General features: G+C 53.4%; 6 protein-coding genes across 6 annotated transcripts; 3 read left to right on the top strand and 3 right to left on the bottom strand.

Moving 5' to 3' along the window:
* Window positions 1-473: 473 nt before the first annotated feature.
* NCS54_00651800 (DUF1741 domain-containing protein) lies at window positions 474-2,706 on the top strand (the record flags this gene model as incomplete). Its single annotated transcript, XM_053151973.1, has 6 exons — window positions 474-572; window positions 706-909; window positions 964-1,117; window positions 1,164-1,276; window positions 1,325-1,662; window positions 1,716-2,706. The coding sequence occupies exons 1-6, from the start codon at window positions 489-491 to the stop codon at window positions 2,704-2,706; spliced, it is 1,884 nt and encodes a 627-aa protein (XP_053007948.1). The 5' UTR covers window positions 474-488.
* Window positions 2,707-2,794: 88 nt separating this feature from the next.
* Window positions 2,795-3,648, bottom strand: NCS54_00651700 (Helo-like-N domain-containing protein; the record flags this gene model as incomplete). The annotated part of the gene is made up of 2 exons (XM_053151972.1): window positions 2,795-3,161; window positions 3,209-3,648. 2 exons carry the CDS (start codon window positions 3,646-3,648, stop codon window positions 2,795-2,797), a joined length of 807 nt encoding a protein of 268 aa, XP_053007947.1.
* Window positions 3,649-4,236: 588 nt separating this feature from the next.
* On the top strand, window positions 4,237-4,960 carry NCS54_00651600 (NACHT domain-containing protein; the record flags this gene model as incomplete). The annotated part of the gene is made up of 3 exons (XM_053151971.1): window positions 4,237-4,360; window positions 4,415-4,690; window positions 4,740-4,960. 3 exons carry the CDS (start codon window positions 4,237-4,239, stop codon window positions 4,958-4,960), a joined length of 621 nt encoding a protein of 206 aa, XP_053007946.1.
* Window positions 4,961-5,086: 126 nt separating this feature from the next.
* NCS54_00651500 (Amidase domain-containing protein) lies at window positions 5,087-5,431 on the top strand (the record flags this gene model as incomplete). The annotated part of the gene is made up of 2 exons (XM_053151970.1): window positions 5,087-5,209; window positions 5,264-5,431. The coding sequence occupies 2 exons, from the start codon at window positions 5,087-5,089 to the stop codon at window positions 5,429-5,431; spliced, it is 291 nt and encodes a 96-aa protein (XP_053007945.1).
* Window positions 5,432-6,984: 1,553 nt separating this feature from the next.
* On the bottom strand, window positions 6,985-9,516 carry NCS54_00651400 (HET domain-containing protein; the record flags this gene model as incomplete). The annotated part of the gene is made up of 1 exon (XM_053151969.1): window positions 6,985-9,516. One exon carries the CDS (start codon window positions 9,514-9,516, stop codon window positions 6,985-6,987), a length of 2,532 nt encoding a protein of 843 aa, XP_053007944.1.
* Window positions 9,517-14,116: 4,600 nt separating this feature from the next.
* Window positions 14,117-16,005, bottom strand: NCS54_00651300 (AA-permease domain-containing protein; the record flags this gene model as incomplete). The annotated part of the gene is made up of 4 exons (XM_053151968.1): window positions 14,117-14,377; window positions 14,425-15,545; window positions 15,603-15,660; window positions 15,718-16,005. 4 exons carry the CDS (start codon window positions 16,003-16,005, stop codon window positions 14,117-14,119), a joined length of 1,728 nt encoding a protein of 575 aa, XP_053007943.1.
* Window positions 16,006-16,553: the final 548 nt, after the last annotated feature.

The following is a 16,553-nucleotide window of genomic DNA, read 5'->3' as shown; positions in this document are numbered from 1 at the left end:
TGTCATTCATATCAATTTAGCTAAGGCCCTTTGCTAATCCGACAGAACTCGATTTAATGCACAGACATAGGAGACACTCATTGCGCGATTGGTCTACTGTGTAATAGTCTGTTGAACTATTGGCTTGCTGACTCTGAAGCTGAGAGCTGTCCTCAGGAACAACCAAGCCATTCACGTGAGAAACGCTCCAGACACGAATTACCGAGATCAAATAACTCATGTGTTCGCTGTCTCTGCTAAACCCTTTATAGTGCTGAATTGTCTCGGTCGTTGGTTTTCCTGCCGACAATAAGGGGTGGGCAGTGCATGTACAGTGTGCACGTGCGTCGAGCACAGTCCAGTCCACGTCATCCAGAGTGAAGCCGTGCGCAACGAGCCGGCTAACAGCACTGTGCGAGCCCCTCGATCAGTCGAGGTGCCCAAAATCTTTATCGCAACTTTGGATTCGCTGTCCTTGGTCTTGGTTTGGGCATTTGGTTATCGCGGGTATGGAAGCGTCACCTCTCACCCGTCAGCCTCCGCCGGAGGTCTTTACTCCAAAGATCATTCAGCTGTATGATTCTCTGTTCAAGGTTGGTTGTGTTGCCCTTTCCCCCGCTGTCCTGTGGTTGAAGTCTAACTTGTTACGTGCAGGTAGCTATCATGTCCCCCCCTGCACACGCGACCAACTTGCGCCGACGACTGATCGACGAACTCCTACGCTAGGATGACTTTGACGAGGAAAAGACTGAGGGCTTCTGGGCGGAGTTCTTTCTACTGCGACCCGATCGAGCGGCCCTGCGACGCCTCCTGAACGAGCTGAGCCCGAGCGATGTGCTGCAGTTCGAGGTCCGAACGAGGGAGCTCTTTGCTAGAGCTATAGCTTCAGTCAAGGGCGGGAACAGCTTTGCGCAACTACATGCGCTAGATGTGCGTTGACTACCGTCCTATTGCTGCCGGAACATCGAGTCTAACGTCGCCTAGACCCTCAGCGTCTTCCTGTCATGCCTCCTATCCAAGCGGTACCCGCACCCTAGCTCCGATATCATGGTTCTCCTCGCCGGCCTCGACCACATCGACAACGTCTTTACCGAATTTGTCGGAGCGCTAGAAAACATAACCAGGAACGGGAAAGACTGTAAGGCTCACCAGGCGCATTGGGGGGTATAGAGCTGACTGGGTAGTGGAAACACGATACAAGGCGATCGAGGTGTTGCTTGCGGTTACGGCGGGGGCGTATCAGACAACGCTGTTGACTTACCTCATTCAGAGAGATCTATTCCCCTCGGTTATGAAGGTACGTGAGGTATCAGAGGACACAAGGCGTAATGCTGACATATGCCAGTTTATCCAAGACTCCGAGTCATCCAACCAAGTCCTTGAACCGTTTATCCTGCTCGGCCTCCTAGCCAACTACAACAAGTTCGAGTTCCAGAATCCGTACCAGCTGCGGCTAAACGACTTTGTCAACGAGTCCGCCATTCAAAAGATTGTCAACTGCATAGGGCAGTCGTGCCAGACGGTGCGGTCTCGGTACATCAAGATCCAGGATGACCTGCCTGAAGGCTGGACCTTTAGTGCGACTCTCAACATGCTTGGACTTGGTGCGATTGCTCCTGGGCCTAAGCCGGTGAGGAAACCTGTTTATGATGTAGAGACTGCCAAGGCTCTATTCACAAAGTTGTAAGTTGAGATGTGTATGTTCCTAGCTGGTAGAGTGGCTGACCCCTTGATAGACCGGAGGAAGAAGCTGCCATTCTTCTGGCAACATACGACTTCACTCACGCAAACAAGCTATTTTGCTTTAATCTAGTGACGATGGGGGCGGAAAAGGGTGCTGAACAGCCCATTGCTAGCTACCTTTCTCTCACCTCCTATCTCCTCCAGCACGCTTATCTGTCACCCCGTGCTACCTACTATGCCCACCTCAATCTCATGGTGTTCCGCCTCCTCATCGAAGATCCTGTCATCTGCAAGCGGATGTGCAGCGAAGACTCGAAGGTACCGGTGCGCCTGTGCCGGCAACGGCAGCCATATCTCCCCCTAGTCAAGGGCGAGAGAGTCCTGGCCATCTCACTACTCGACACCATGATCGACGGCATCAACCATAATCTCCGTCGACGTCTGGATGTCAGCCTCTACTCACTCTGCTTCGGGATCATGCTCCGTGTCATCTCGTACCTCTCTCGCACGCGAACTCGTCTTGAATACCACTGGCCCGAGTTCTTCCGCTCTCTGCTTTCCATCGTTCGCTTCTTGGCTACTTACACGGCCGACCTGAAGGATCTACCACACATCGACACCCTCCTTGACCACGTTGTTAATCTCATCGCCTTGTCTCTGTCTGCTGGTGAAGCCTTCCTTCCGACACCAGCGGCGTACGACGACCTCTTCTACAAGGTGGTAGAGTCGGGCGAGGTGTTGACAAAATTCAAGGAGAACTACAGATTGGGGAACCGCAACACTAACTCAATCGACACGCTCATCAATGTCAGCGCACACTACAACCAGCTGCTGTCCGAGGGTGGTGCCGCGCGGCGTAAGCCTAGCGGGCTGACGACGCAGGAGGTGACTGAGGTGATCCGGCAAGGGTACGAAACACTGAGCATCCAGGCCAAGGAAGGATTGGACTCGTGGGAACGGTACCGAGAGGCAGATGAGAGGACCCTCCTCAAGAAGGTGGCGAGGGCAGCGGTTGGGGACGTGAGGGTCATGGTTGAGCGGTAAATGTGTGTAATCGAGAGGTTCTAATGTTGATTATGAGAAGCATGCCAATGATCTGAGTTTATGCCCTCTAAGTGGAGAGAAGCATTGGCTATCTGAAAAATGCGTCGACGTCAACTTTGCTCGTGTAGCCAAGGAGAGCCTTGCCGCCGTCGGCCTTGACGTTGCCGACCTTGATGTTGATGTCGCCTTCTGTGCCGTCCGTGTTGTTAACTCCAGCCATGACCCTGGCCGAGTTGAGCGTTTCCACATTTCCTAGCTCTATCCGCCTACGATTCTCGTCGACTTTGGCTTGGAGAAAGGCCAGGAGACCCTGACAGCCTTTGGCTAGTTGAGCTCCTCTCTCTATGCCAGCTGCCAGATCTTGGTCAACTGCCTCGTCGTTTCGCAGCCGGCTTTCGGTGGAGTGCTGGTTTGCGAGTACCTGAAGCTGTTGGAACTGTTCCATGGAAACCATGCTGGTCAAAGGTTAGTGACTGTGTTAAGTTCATGCCAGACTGCTTACAGGTTTGTGCCGCTGAGGGCCAGGCCGATGGTTGACTTGCACACGCTGAGCTCACTGATAAAAGCTGCGACCCTACCCTTGGAGAAGAAGCCGACGGTGAGCCTGTCCCTACGAGACAGTTCACCTTCACTGGAGTGTCTCAGTAGATTCTTTAGCTCATCGTGAAAGCGACTACAGGCGTCACGGCAAGCACCGAGAGTGGCTTCAAGATTGCCGTTGCGGATAATGTCGGAGAGCACGGGCTGCCAGTAGGGCTGGTCTAGCGAGGTTTTCAGACTCTGGATGACGGACTGGACGCTCTGAAGCTCTGTCTTGGCGTTGGTGATGGTCTGCGGAGCATCCTTTATGCCGTCCAGGTCGTTGGAGAGGGCGCGGACTGCGTGGAGGGCTGTTGCTGCGAAGCCTACGGCGGCTGACGCGATTCCTACTACCTCAGCCATTGGCGGGGGACTTGATGGTTCTTGATGTGATGTTGAAAGTAGGTAGTAGAGGATGTCTGAGGAGGTCAAAGGATGCCACGTTTGGAGTTGAGAGCTAATTGTTGGGTTATATAAGAGTCAGGAACGGCTTCCGGCTTACCGATAGGCATTCTTGGTGGCTTGAAGCTGGATGTCAGGAACGGCTTCTGGCTTACCGACAGGCATCCTTGGTGGCTTGAAGCTGGATGTCAGGAACGGCTTCTGGCTTACCGACAGGCATCCTTGGTGACGTGAAGCTGGATGCCAGGGCAGCCAATCAATCAAAAAAATCTTGAAGCCCCTGTGGCGCGTGAGACCTTGGCTGAGCACGAGCACATGACAGAATGGTAGATAGGAGAGTACATCGTGTACGAATCTGGGATAGCTGACTACCTACCTGAGATGGTATGCCAAATTCACAGCTCCCAAACGTTTGGCCTAAGAAAAGAGGCTGTAAAGCTTAAGGGGACAGGCTCCCTCTTTGACCTTCGTCCTTTTATCCATAAATCTTTGGACTTCTCCTTCTCTCTTTCATCTAAGAACTAACTCTTGTGCTCGCCATTCTTCATTATGCGTTGTCTTTCACCTGGAGCTATGAGCTCTGAGGCACCTGCCAATATAGCCATCAATATTGGAAATGTCAACTTGGGCCCCAGAGCCACGGCCATTCTTGGCATGGACAGCATCTGTTCAGGTGCGTTGAGGGACTGACTTGTTGCAGAACCCAGCTAATCTAGACCATGGATAGACTCCAAGGCCCAGGAAAAGACTATCAAGCAATGCAAAGATGCCCTATTTGTTTCCGAGCCCAGCTCAGTTCGGGCTGAGCTTCTCAACATCAAAGGGAACCTGACAGAAGGTACATGCCAGTGGATTCGACGGAATCTGGAAGGGCTGCTTGACTCAGACAACGAATTCTTCCATGGCAAAGAGGGCATGCTTATCCGGTCGAGGTGGTGGGATGCCTATGGTGAGCCAGTTCCCAGTAACTTCAAAAAGGCTGGAAACCTTTACCCTCTTGCACGTATGCTCGGCTCTAGGGCTTCAGCCGTGGACGAAAAAGCTGCTTCAAGATACGGTTTTGGCGAGATGCCAAGTCGATGCCACTGATTTCAACGGCTGGACTCCCATGTGGTCCTCGGCGGGACCTGGCACAGTATCGGCCATGAAGCAGGCCGCTGCTATCCTGCAGAAGAACAACGTCAAGGTTGAGAAAGTCTCGCTTCCACCAGAAGTCGCCGGTGTCGAGGCCCTTGGTCGAATCCAGAGAGCCATCACCCATGTTGAAGCATAGGGTTCCTTTCTCAGGGAATATCGGGTGGACAAGGCGAATCTGGCGGCCGAAATCCGTGACATGGTCGAAAACACCTCCAACAACACTCACAAAGAGATGACAGAGGCTTGCGATATGTACTCCAAGATGAGAGGCATGGTCAACAAGCTGGCCGAGAACTACACTGTCATCCTTATGCCCAGCGCTGTGGATGAAGCTCCGCTCGGCCTTGGCGATAAGGGAAGCCCGACTTTCAACACTCTGTGGACTGTAAGTGCTTCTGTTTTTTTGTGTCTCAAGAGTTCCTCTCGCTGACCGGTATAGGGGTTCTATATGCCTGTCATCAATATTCCTACATTTGTCGGGGCGAATGACATGCCCGTCGGCATATGCCTCGTGGGCCCCAGGTTCCGCGATCAGCAGCTCTTGAGGACGAGCAAGGTCCTCGGCGAGGTGCTTCTGTTCCACGGCGGCTGGAAGGTACCGATCTGATCCTCCTGGCCGCGGGCTCACGCCAGGGCCGAGTCTTGGTCACATCTCCTTTACGTGGTGATCAGGTGGTGACGCGGACTTGAATGTGCACTTCGGGCGGGGAGTGAGGGGACGAAGAAAGCGAGGCGGTTGAGGAAGTGACGCCATTGTTGATTAGCCTCTTGAGGCCCATGACGATGGTGCAGGATGAAAGAGGGTACCACAGGACTTCAGCCTACTCTTATAGCTATTGACTACAGAATAGAGGAGGTTGCATGAGGCTCGGCCTGTGGAACCTCTCGCCATGGCTATTGGTCTTGGTAATGAGTGTAGCGCGGGACACAACAAAAGCTGAAAACGGTTTGTCGTGGTGAGGCTTGTTATTTTCTGTAACTCTCCCACTCGCTTTGAAGCCGGTCAGATATTGGATTTGCATATTCCCACGCCTTCCGCACCCCTGCTATCTGGCCCCATCTCTCATAGTTGGTCGAAAATCCTCCTGTTGTACAGCTCCCTTCTTGTTCTCACAGTAACCGCCTTGTCGAGACCGGATCAACTCGACTCTTGCTCTCATACTTATATGAACCCCCCACAAAGCGTCTGTACCGCCTAGCGTGACAAGTCTAACTGGTGTTGTGTGAATCCTCGGCCCCAAAAAGTCACTTGCCCGAGCCTTCAAAGCCTTCGGACCAATTTGCGGCTCCTCCACCGCGATGCTAAAAGCGAGTTCGAACTCACTAGGGAGCTGGCGGGAGAAAGGCCCCCCAGGTATGTAGTACTGTCGCATGCCTGGCCCCTGGACAATGAGGCGGAGGCCAGTCTTCAAGACCTGACTCAAAGAGATTCCCATGCCAGACCCGATGGGTACGCCGAAATCCGATTCTGTGGCGAACAAGCGGCCAAAGATGGCCTGGAATACTTCTGGCTGGATCCCTGCTGCATCAACAAGGAGAGCAGCGCCGAGCTTTAGGAGGCAATAACAGGCATGTTTTCCTGGTACCGAAACGCAGATCGATGTTATGCGTACCTGTGGGATGTCTTAGTAGAGCAGGCAGCTGATGACTAGTCCAATGAACCTCCCCCTATATGCTTGTGGGGAGCCTCTCACAATAGCAGATGGTTTACTCGCGGCCGGACTCTTTGAGAGCTCCTGTCCCCAAAGCCAGTCGAGTTCTTTTCCAGGACGGGCACAAGGCTTGGTGACAAGACATTCCTAAAACAGATGATCCACTAAATCACCAATATCCCAGCTGAGAAAGGTCGGGCAGGACAACTCCACGCCCCAACAAGACTGAACTGATAAGTTTGCTTACGAGCGAGGCCTCAGGTTTTCGCGAGCAAACACCAGGTCGGAGCAGTCCATGCCAATCTCCTAGTAGTTGGCCTTGCCATGTCACTGAGGTAGCTCGCCATGAGCTTGGGCAATTCACTGGGCCTAGCGCTCCTCAGGGACTCGTGGGACTCGTATCTAGCCTCGTTTTCGGCATCACGCAGTCCTGTTCACCTCCAAGTCAATGCTGGGACAGTCACTGCTCCCTTTATGGCTTCCCTTTGCCGTTGACCCTTTCCCATGTCTAAAGCAGATGGAACAGCCGCAGCTTGTTCCCGTATTCCCTTTGATGCTTGAAAGCCTCTCCGTCCATCATGCCGTGGATGTAGCATTCCCCGATGAGCTCGCACTGGTACTGACTCTCGAGAGAGGTGGCCAGGTCCGGCGGTTTGCTGTCAGTCGTGTCCTTCCTGAGCGCTTTTCGCACGCCTACCGAGGCGAACTTGACACTCGGCGATTGAGCGGGGACCGCGAGGCCTTTCTCCGCTGGTGTCGCATTGTCCATGCCGGAGTCTAGCGTTGCTGAAATTGTGCATGGCTCGCTTTGAACCGGCGTTTCATTCGGTGAGGGGAGAGACGAGGTTGACTGCGAAACTGTTGATAGTCGAATCGACTCGGTGCCATCCGGCTGCGTCTCGATGATTTCTGGCTTCTGGTCAAATGAAGAGCTCATGCTTCCATGCTTAGACGGCGAGCGAAGCCTCCGAAGCACAAGAGGTACACTGCAGCCGTATAAGATACAAATCAGGTCGCCCTCCCGAGCTTCAGCAGGGACCAGGCCCAGGAACTTGCTTGAGCCCCGTCTTCCTTCAGTAAGCATCATCTGCCGACCCCATATCACGCCTTGAACCCGTCTGAGGAACTCTGATGCTATCGATGGACATCGTCCAGATGTTAGAAGCTCTGTCGTGTTTATGCCGCCTCTCCGACTGCGCTGCTCAAACATCCATTTACAGGCTAGAGGGAAGTATGCTGGGGGGTAGCTTTTGCCATCTTGGCCTCGGTCAGCTACGAGGGTTCGCCAGAGACGATCGGGGACAGGATTCGGAGGGCCCGGCCAGTCGACGAGGTCGAGCCATGTGGAAGGGATGATGCCTTCATACGCTGGACTCCTCGTGGTTCCGACCGCATCAAGTACAAATCCAGCGGCCACCAAGACTCTGTCCTGTATGAAGCCTTTGCTTGGGTATATCTTTGTCCTGCCGCTGGCGTTGTAGATCCTCGGTCCATGACCAGGGCATCCCACCAGAGGATCGGCGAGAACTCTTCTGTACACATTATGACCAGGCTGCTTGTCAAAAGGCGTGCTGTCCAACTGGGTGATCCACGACGGCAGTTTTGGCTCGTCGGGAGGCGGCTCTGGAGCCCAGGGACAGCATATAATGTCGAGAGTCTTGGAGCGACCGATGGCGAACTCGAGGAACTCTTTGCAGACCTCATAGACGCTCCTGTTGTAGTCGACAATTATGGACGTGGGATATCCCTCAAAGTGCTTCTCTGCGTTTCTTAGGTTGCGGTCGGAGACTGAGCGACAGCTGAAGGATGATTGCCAAGCAGCGACTGGGGGCTTCAGTGATGTTGATCTCCTGGACAGCTTCTCAGGGCCATCGGTTGAGGATGTCCCCGTCGCTCGTTTTGGGAATGGAGTTCGAAACTTGATCTGGTTCGACGGTTGCGGCATATGTGTCCCAAGATCATAGTCTGACACATCCTCATCAGAAGAGATACCAGCCAGTGTAGGCGAGTGCTGAGGCGTTTGCAAGAGATGATCATCCGACATGGCGCCGCCGTGCTGTGCATCCGGTTGCGCGTCATGGGCGAGCCAGAGGACGGCATAGATGGTGTCGTGAGGAGATGCAGCCTCAAAGGCAGCCATAGTCGAGATCAATCCTTCCAGGGAGAGCAGGCGCTCAAGCACGGCGCCGTCTTCTGACTTTCTGAACAGATTGCTCGTGAGGTCCACGAGACACTTAGCTCCCAAGGCGTCCACCTCTCCCAGATAATTTGGGTGATTCTGAAACTTTTCAGATCGTTGAAACAGCGCCCGTAGATCCTGATATCTCGAAGTAAACAGCGCAACAGCAGCAGAGAAATCCTCCCAGGAAACGCTCCTCGTCTCGCAAAGAAGCGTCGCCCTCCTCGCGAGCGAAATCTCCTGCACGATCCACCGCCGATTAAACCAAGGCCTCTGCATCAACGCCAACAGCGCCGCCCACTCCTCTGGGGTACCGGGATCTTTCGTCAAAGGGTCGAAGCCATCGAGGTTGAGCAGCTTGTCGATAAAGTCGACTGCGCCGGCGTCATCGCCGCCGAGCCAGACGGACACTCCCTCTGCTCTATTGTAGATCATGGCCATTTTGGGGATTTGGGTACTCTTTTCTACGAGGTCGGATTGGTTGATGCAAACTGCATCGATCCAGAGGAGACGGGATTTATTCCCGGGGATGTCCTGTCTTAAACGGCGTAGAGCGAGATCGAGGTTTGGCGTAATGTCGAGAGTCGCAGTCTCCCCGTCGCCGATGACGATGCTCAATGTATGCGGAGAGATTGGGAGTGAGCCCCATGTATATGAGAGCGCTTCATACGGCGGCGCATTTTGCACGTCGGAGCCTGTGTCGCGGGTGACCAAGACCTGATGTCCCTCCTCTGGCTCCTCATTCTCGGGTAGTCGAAAGATATCCAGGCTGCCCTCAAGTTTGGCGTCATAACTGCCAGCGCTGAGGGCTAGTAACCGAATCTCATCTGGCTGTAAGCGCTGGTACTGATACGTTGCCATAGCTGGCGTCTTGTGCCTGGTGGTTGTTAGATCTGAGGCTCTGTGAGATTGCGATATCCGGTGAGGCACAGCAACTCACGTGGTGGGGGTCGGAGGTCAGCACCGCACAGCTGAACAGATCGAGGCTGAATTGGGAGGAATGAAGCCTTTGATCAGCGCATTCGGACCAATCATTTTCCACTTGCTTCCCGAATAATCAGTTGTCAGTTTGTGGCTCATTTTGATCTCGCTTTGGTGCATTGGGAACGGTCGGGGTTGGACGTGAACTGAGTATCGCTGCCAAGCCAATCGCATGCACCCACTCATGGTCTAAACATTAACTAGATGAAATAGCCGTTCAATCCTAATCCTAATCCTAATCCTAATCACGCTTTAGTCCTAAGCCTCACCATATTGTCGTCCTGAGATGGATATCGCTTCGCGATGCCTGGATCTCCCATCTTGAGCTCATTTTGGAGTCTCAACTGCAACAACAAATCAAAGCGTAATTGGTTTAGTGGTAAAATTCTCCGTTGCCATTCGAGCAGCGTCGGGGAGCCCTGGGTTCGATTCCCAGATTACGCATCGTGATTTTCTTTTTGTGATTTCTTCTTTTTGCTCCAAGTCAACAATTCCGCCGCTTATGTGAGACTCACCGAGGTTGCATCGTCAATCTCAGGCGTCATTGGTCTAGGGGTTAGGATTCAACTCTTCCATTAGAGAGAAGTTGAGGCTCGGATTCGAATTCCGGATGACGCATTGGCTTTGTTTTTTGCCATTCATGTCTTCTTTTTGCTTCGGCTGCCTTGGGATGTCGTGGAATGGAGTTGCCGAAGAGTGCTCCCCAGCTTAGGCATTTGAGGGTCGTCATAGCGATAGGAGGCCATGCCAGTCGACACGCCCCGGAGCTGGCCGTATAAGAACCAATGTCGATCCTGGGACGGCTACCTAGGTTTTCAAGAACAATAGCATGAACATCCCATCTAGATCCAAGTATTTTGAAGAGCTAGAGGGAAGGTTGGACATCCGACTTCAGGATGTCCTGCAGCCCGGGAGGGAAAGCCAACTCTATCGATTTCAGGAGCATGGCAACATCGGCTTGACCAATGAACACCACATTGGAAAGCAGGTGTTCGTTCTGCTTCGCCGTAGATGCAAAGCAGCTTTCATCGAAAAGCTTACCATGGATGATGGCTTCAACGTCACCTACGGGGCCTATTTTCTCTGTTCCATGACTCATTGGTGGGATGTTCCCAACTACTCGCGCAGGTCTTCCTAGCACAGGAAGCAAATCGTCTCTGCTCATATTTCACTCAGTGATACCGTTCTTTGCCTCATTGCGAGTCCCTTGCATAGCCACGGGGTTCTTCAATGCAATGCGGACTATGAAAACCTGCCAAGTCAACGTCAGGGATACTGCGCTTGTCTCTTGTCCTTTGGTCGGGGTAAGGGGGCGACACTTCCCTGAAGCCGACACTGTACTAGGCTTCGAGCACGTAATTTGGCATCATTCCTATCCACACAGTCCAAGGGCTGACTTGTTGGCGAGTTATTCCAAATCAAATCCCTCATGCCCGAGTTGGCCGCCGGCTGCTATCGACACACCAGATATCCGAGGCATCCGTCCATTCCGGCGAGCCTTGGGATGGGAATTCCAGACCCTAACCCACTGGTAGACCATATCCACAAGCGAGGCGTTTCAGAGCATTCGTCATGGCCTGGCGTGACTCTCATTTGGCATCACCCCGTGGGGATGGTGACGGCGTCACATCACGGCCCCGTAACCCGGCGGAGCCCATGGAGCCACCTTCTCCAGAATCTCTTCCCCGGATACCGTCGAATCGTGGGGATACAGAGGCCCACGAGGTTAAATCGAGACAAGGGAACAGCTTGTTACCAAAGTTGTTGTGTTCAGGGGGGGTGTTCGTGGGCCCTTCTCGGCTTTCGACGGCTCAAGTTTTTGTCGCTAGAGAACCCCATGGGGAAACGCAATCCCAGGAAACCATTAAGTAATAGTCGTGAGGTTGAATACAGATCTCGTAATAGACTGATTAGATGTCTGGGGAAAGCTGCGCACGGGCAGATGGAAACCTTGTAGTTCAACCATTCATGTGCAATTCCCAAGTTGCTGCGCGTAGCGTCTGGGAGAAGTGGTTGGTTTTTGGGCGTCGGGCTTTCATTTAAACGCGGGGGAACAGAGGCTAAGCTGCGAACGGGCAATTTCTAGAACGACGATAGAGCCCCTTGGCGGGCGGCGGGCCGTTGCTGAAGCCAATGCAGGGCGAATCAGCACTGTAAAATGGAGGGGGAGAGTGCTGACTGGGAGGCCAGGGGGTAAGGTTGTTTTTTGAGTTGGCGGAAATGTACACTGAGTAGCGATACATGGCGAACCAGGGCGCTATGGCTAGTCGCGCTAGTAGAGCTGACATGGTGAATTCGTGATGTAAGAGGAAGCTCCTGACGACGAACCCGAAATTGATGATGAGGTTCCGTTACCCCAGACCCCGCTAGCTGACACGTTGATTTGATCATGGAAGAAGCAATTCGCTGTTCCGTCTTTCTATACCCCAGATGACCAAAGCAAGATGGTGGAGTTCCGCCCCCAGACTGTGGCGGAGCGGACTTGAAGGGTTCCGTACCTAGGCAAGGACGCGCCGGGGATGCAGGACAAGGTGTTCGTGACTTGCCTTCCCTGGCAGCTGGCACAGTGCTACTCCCACCTCCAGGTACATCCCCCTGTCTACCCAAGCCAGGCCTTGACTTTATACATCTTGGCCTCTCCAAATCCCCATACCAAGACACAGACAAATTCTGTGAACCATCCAATAAACACAACAAAGGGTTCTAGAACCCATATTCCCCCAAGAAAAAACATCACACACCCCCTTCAGGCCATGCTCGGCCATCGCCCGCAAACCCATCCCCCCTTCTCCGCACGAGCCCCTCCCCGGGTCTCTCGCCTCTACAACCCCGCACCTCTCTCCAATTTCCATAAGGTAAGTTGTACGTACGCAAAACACCAAATTTGCGGCCGCTCCCCAGGTTTTGCAAAATAAACGGATTGACCTCTCTTTTACCTTATCTTGCGTGGAGCCCCTTTTCTCTTCCCCGTAGTGGAGTTTTGTCCTTTCTCGGGTGCGTGCTCCGGTTGAAAGTACTGTACTTGAGTGACTTTGGGTAAGATTGAGTGTGAGATGGACCCCTTTGGCGACGTTGCTACGCTGCGCCTTACATGACACGATACCAAGAGACGAGCGGTGCTCTTGTACGGACCAACGGTGCCGCCTCTGCCGAATTCCCCCGCCCCCTCATTCTCTATGTGTCTGTTGTCTCGTGGCAATTGCTTGTGAGGAGTGCTGGAGGCCTTTGGGAAGACTCCAAGTGAGTCCATCTCCATCGAGACGGGTCCTCACTTTTCACCTCAACTCACCTCGCCTGTGCTCTCACCTCGATCTCGATTAGGCACGTTGAATCTGGGTTGTACGTAAACACGTCTCTGGATCTCGAAACAGTAACAAATCTCTCAGAACTGGTGATGGGTCCCCACAGAAACTGGGTCTTTGGTCAAGCTGTTCGCATAACATGGTGGATCGAGGATGGGACAACATCACAACTTTGGGACAGAGCGCCAAACGCAATCGACTACAAGCCAACTTTACGCCTACCTCTCGTCTCCCTTGAACTCCCTACCTTCAAGGCTACTATCTCACCCTTAGACCTATCTAGGCCCCGATCAGCATAGTCCTTGTCAGCGCCACGACTACCTCACCAAGTTCATAAACCCAAGGCAGCCCATCCCTCGCTCCTCTCCCCTTCCTCGCATTTCCATACGTAAAATCCCATTCTTTCCCTGCCCCACGTGACAAATCGTCACCTCACATGGCATCACTCATGACAAAGACCCTCCCGCAAAGGCAGTCCAATCTCCAGAAACTCCACCGGCATCGGTCATCAGTCACGCAAAGGGCGCGCTCGCGACCCACCCGACGACAAGTTTTCTCTGGATCCTGTAGAGCACGTAGGGCGCGATGGGCGTAATTGACATATTCCCCAGAATATGATTTCTGTCTTTAAAATCCTTTCGTAGACCTTCTTTTTGTTCTCTGAGTGTTCCTCGTTATGTTCCTGGCCACCTTCTCCAAATTTTCTCCAACTTTTTGACGTCGGCCCCTGCATCTGCGCCGCCCTCCTGCAATTACCCTTTTTGGCAACACCATCCACACCAACTCGAACATCGACAACAGCCACCACAACGCCAACCAACCGGCAAGATTCACGTCACGCTCCAACTTCATGGCTTCCAAGTACATCATTTCAGGGCATACCGACGCCCCGAGAACTCTCGCCTAGACGGTCGCCATCAAATACATCACAACAAATTCCAGCAGACAACAAGATATTATAAAGCAATGTGCTTGTCAGATTATGTGCAGAAGTTCCTGCATATGGTATCTAGCGATAAATGATGTACACGAGAGTCAAAAGATCGGAGGCCTGCCCCCATGCGAACGCTGCCATCGGCAAGTGCTGGTGCCACGCGGGTGAGGAGTAGTCTCCTTCTAGACGCATTCAACAAGGGACCTCACGCCCCCATTCCCAATCAATCCATCCTTCCACAAGCTTACATGATCTTGTGGAGGAAGCGGCGCCAAGCGGGCCATGTAGCCATCTCAGCCCTGAACTTGTTGATCTCCTCCCAGTCATGCTCACGACGACCAGTGTCGATATCAATCTTATCAACAGACAGCCAACCCTCTCGCTTCCAGATATATCCGACGGCCCAGAAGAAGAGAACGACGGGGAGGGCCAGGTATGACATGAAGAAGCCTTCAACAGTGCCCATACCGGACGAGCCAGGGGGAGCGACAATGGCGACGTAGAACTATATTTATCAGCATCGTTCTCCAGTACTTGCTCAACGAAACTTACCTGGGCGATCAAGACGAGAGAGATGAGGAAAAGGCCGAGCCACGAGCCATAGACGCCACCAACAGCCTGGAAGGGGATCTCATCCAGAGTGTGACCCTGGTGAGCCCAAGCCTTGCGGAAACGGATGTGGGCCAGGCAGATAGAGCCCCAGGTGAATAGAGTCGACAGACCAGAAAGAGCCAGGAGCCAGTCAAAGATCTCTCCACCCTTGGGGTCAAGGTTGACATAGGCGAGGAAACCCATGACGATGTGGATGAGGACAGAGAAGGTGGGACGACCGCCGCGGTCAATGTAGGCAAAGATCTTGGGGGCGTAGCCGTGCTCAGCCATGGCAGTCAGGGTACGAGAGCCGCCATAGACAGCCGAAACACCAAGGGAAAGAACCGAGACGAGGATGATACAGTTCATGAAGTGGTTAAGGCCAGTGAGACCCGAGTACTCGCCAACCAAGACGAAAGGAGAGGCCTTGGCGTTGGAGTAACCGCTAATGTCAAGTCGGGGGTCGGCGGAGCTGATGAGAAGACCGACGAAGAGGAGACCGAGGACGTAAAAGAGGGTGATTCGCCAGAAAACCTGCTTGATGGCGCCGGGAAGAGCCTTGGTAGGGTTCTTGGACTCGGCGGCAGCAAGACCGACAAGCTCAGTTCCGGCAAAAGAGAAAGCAGCAGTGACGAAGACGGAACAGAAGCCCTTGAAGCCGTTCTTGAACGCACCGGGATCCTCGTGCCAGAGACGGTCACCCCAGAACTCGTTGTAGCGGCCGTTGCTGGGACCGCCACCGCAGACGAGGACGAGGCAAATGACCATGAAGACGACGATAGCTCCCAGCTTGAGGCAAGACGACCAGAACTCCTCCTCGGCGTATCCGATACCACCGAAAACGTTGATGAAGATGATGGCGACGAGGAAGATGGTGATGAATATACCCGGTGATAGTTCATCGTTCCAATATTGGATACAGACGGAACAGACTGTTAGTTCGAGTGGTAAGACGACTGCCCATTGCGCGACATAGTTCCAGCCCATGGCAAAACCCCAGGAAGGATCGATAAAGCGAGACGAGTAGATGTAGAAGCCACCGGAGACGGGATACATGACAGCAAGTTCACCAAGAGCGAAGACTGTTGGAAAAGATGATTAGCGCTTGGCTCGCACATGGGACAACAGGGCACACATACCGACGTTGAAGATCATGACACCAATGATGAGGAAATCAATGGTGAGAGAAGCAGGGCCCTGTGTCGCTCGTTAGACATGGAGACCAGCAGACAGAGCCAAGTGCCGTCAACTTACACCGTTGTAAAGGGCCTTTCCAGAACCGACGAAGAAACCAGCACCGATAGAGCCACCGATGGCAATCATCTGCAGATGGCGGGGCTTCATTCGACGATCGAGCTCGACAGCACCGTCGAAGCGGCGCTGCTTGAAGGACTCAAGAGTGAGACCATTTCGGGTCAGGTAGCTCTCCTGCTCGAAAGCAAAGCCGGCACCGGTCTGGACATCGCCGTTGTTGTCATAGTCGGTGACCTTGACGCCCTTCTCGATGCCAGCGTCACTTGGATTCTCCAAGCTGGAACCCATATTGGGCTATCTCCCAATGGGCGTGTTGAGGTTGTTGCGGTTGTGCAAGTGCAGACCTAGCTTCTACCTCGATGTGGTGAGGAGAAGACCTTAGAGGAGGAGTGGGAAAGAAAGACAAGAAGGGTCGAGTGACCTCTGAGGGGAGAAGGAAGAGACGATGATGGACGGAAACAATAGAAGACAAGAGGAGGGGGATCGGCCTTCTTAAAGACGTCTCGAGTCTAGAGTGAGAGAGGTGAGAGACAAAGGATAACCGAACGGATGGGATGATGGAGACGGGAAGGGCATGGGTCGAAGCAACCTAGCTCCGGGGGCTAAAGTTGGGTTGGGTCGAGGGGTCCAAGTCGAAGAAGCTCTCGAGGGACGTTGCAAGCAGAGGACCCACGATGGAACTCGCTCGTACCCAAATAGCGTTGCCCGGGGTCGACTGAGCTCTTAGCTTCCTGCTACCGACTAGTGTCAGGTCGGAGGCCTTGATGTGTTTGTGAGGGTGGTGGGGAAGAGGCGACAACGAGAGACGAACAAACGAGAGGAGCCTGAAGGCCAAG

The sequence above is a fragment of the Fusarium falciforme genome, chromosome 5, assembly GCF_026873545.1.
Source record: "Fusarium falciforme chromosome 5, complete sequence".
Classification (NCBI taxonomy): domain Eukaryota; kingdom Fungi; phylum Ascomycota; class Sordariomycetes; order Hypocreales; family Nectriaceae; genus Fusarium; species Fusarium falciforme.
Note: the sequence above shows the minus strand (reverse complement) of the source record. Positions and strands in the feature narration are given on the sequence as shown.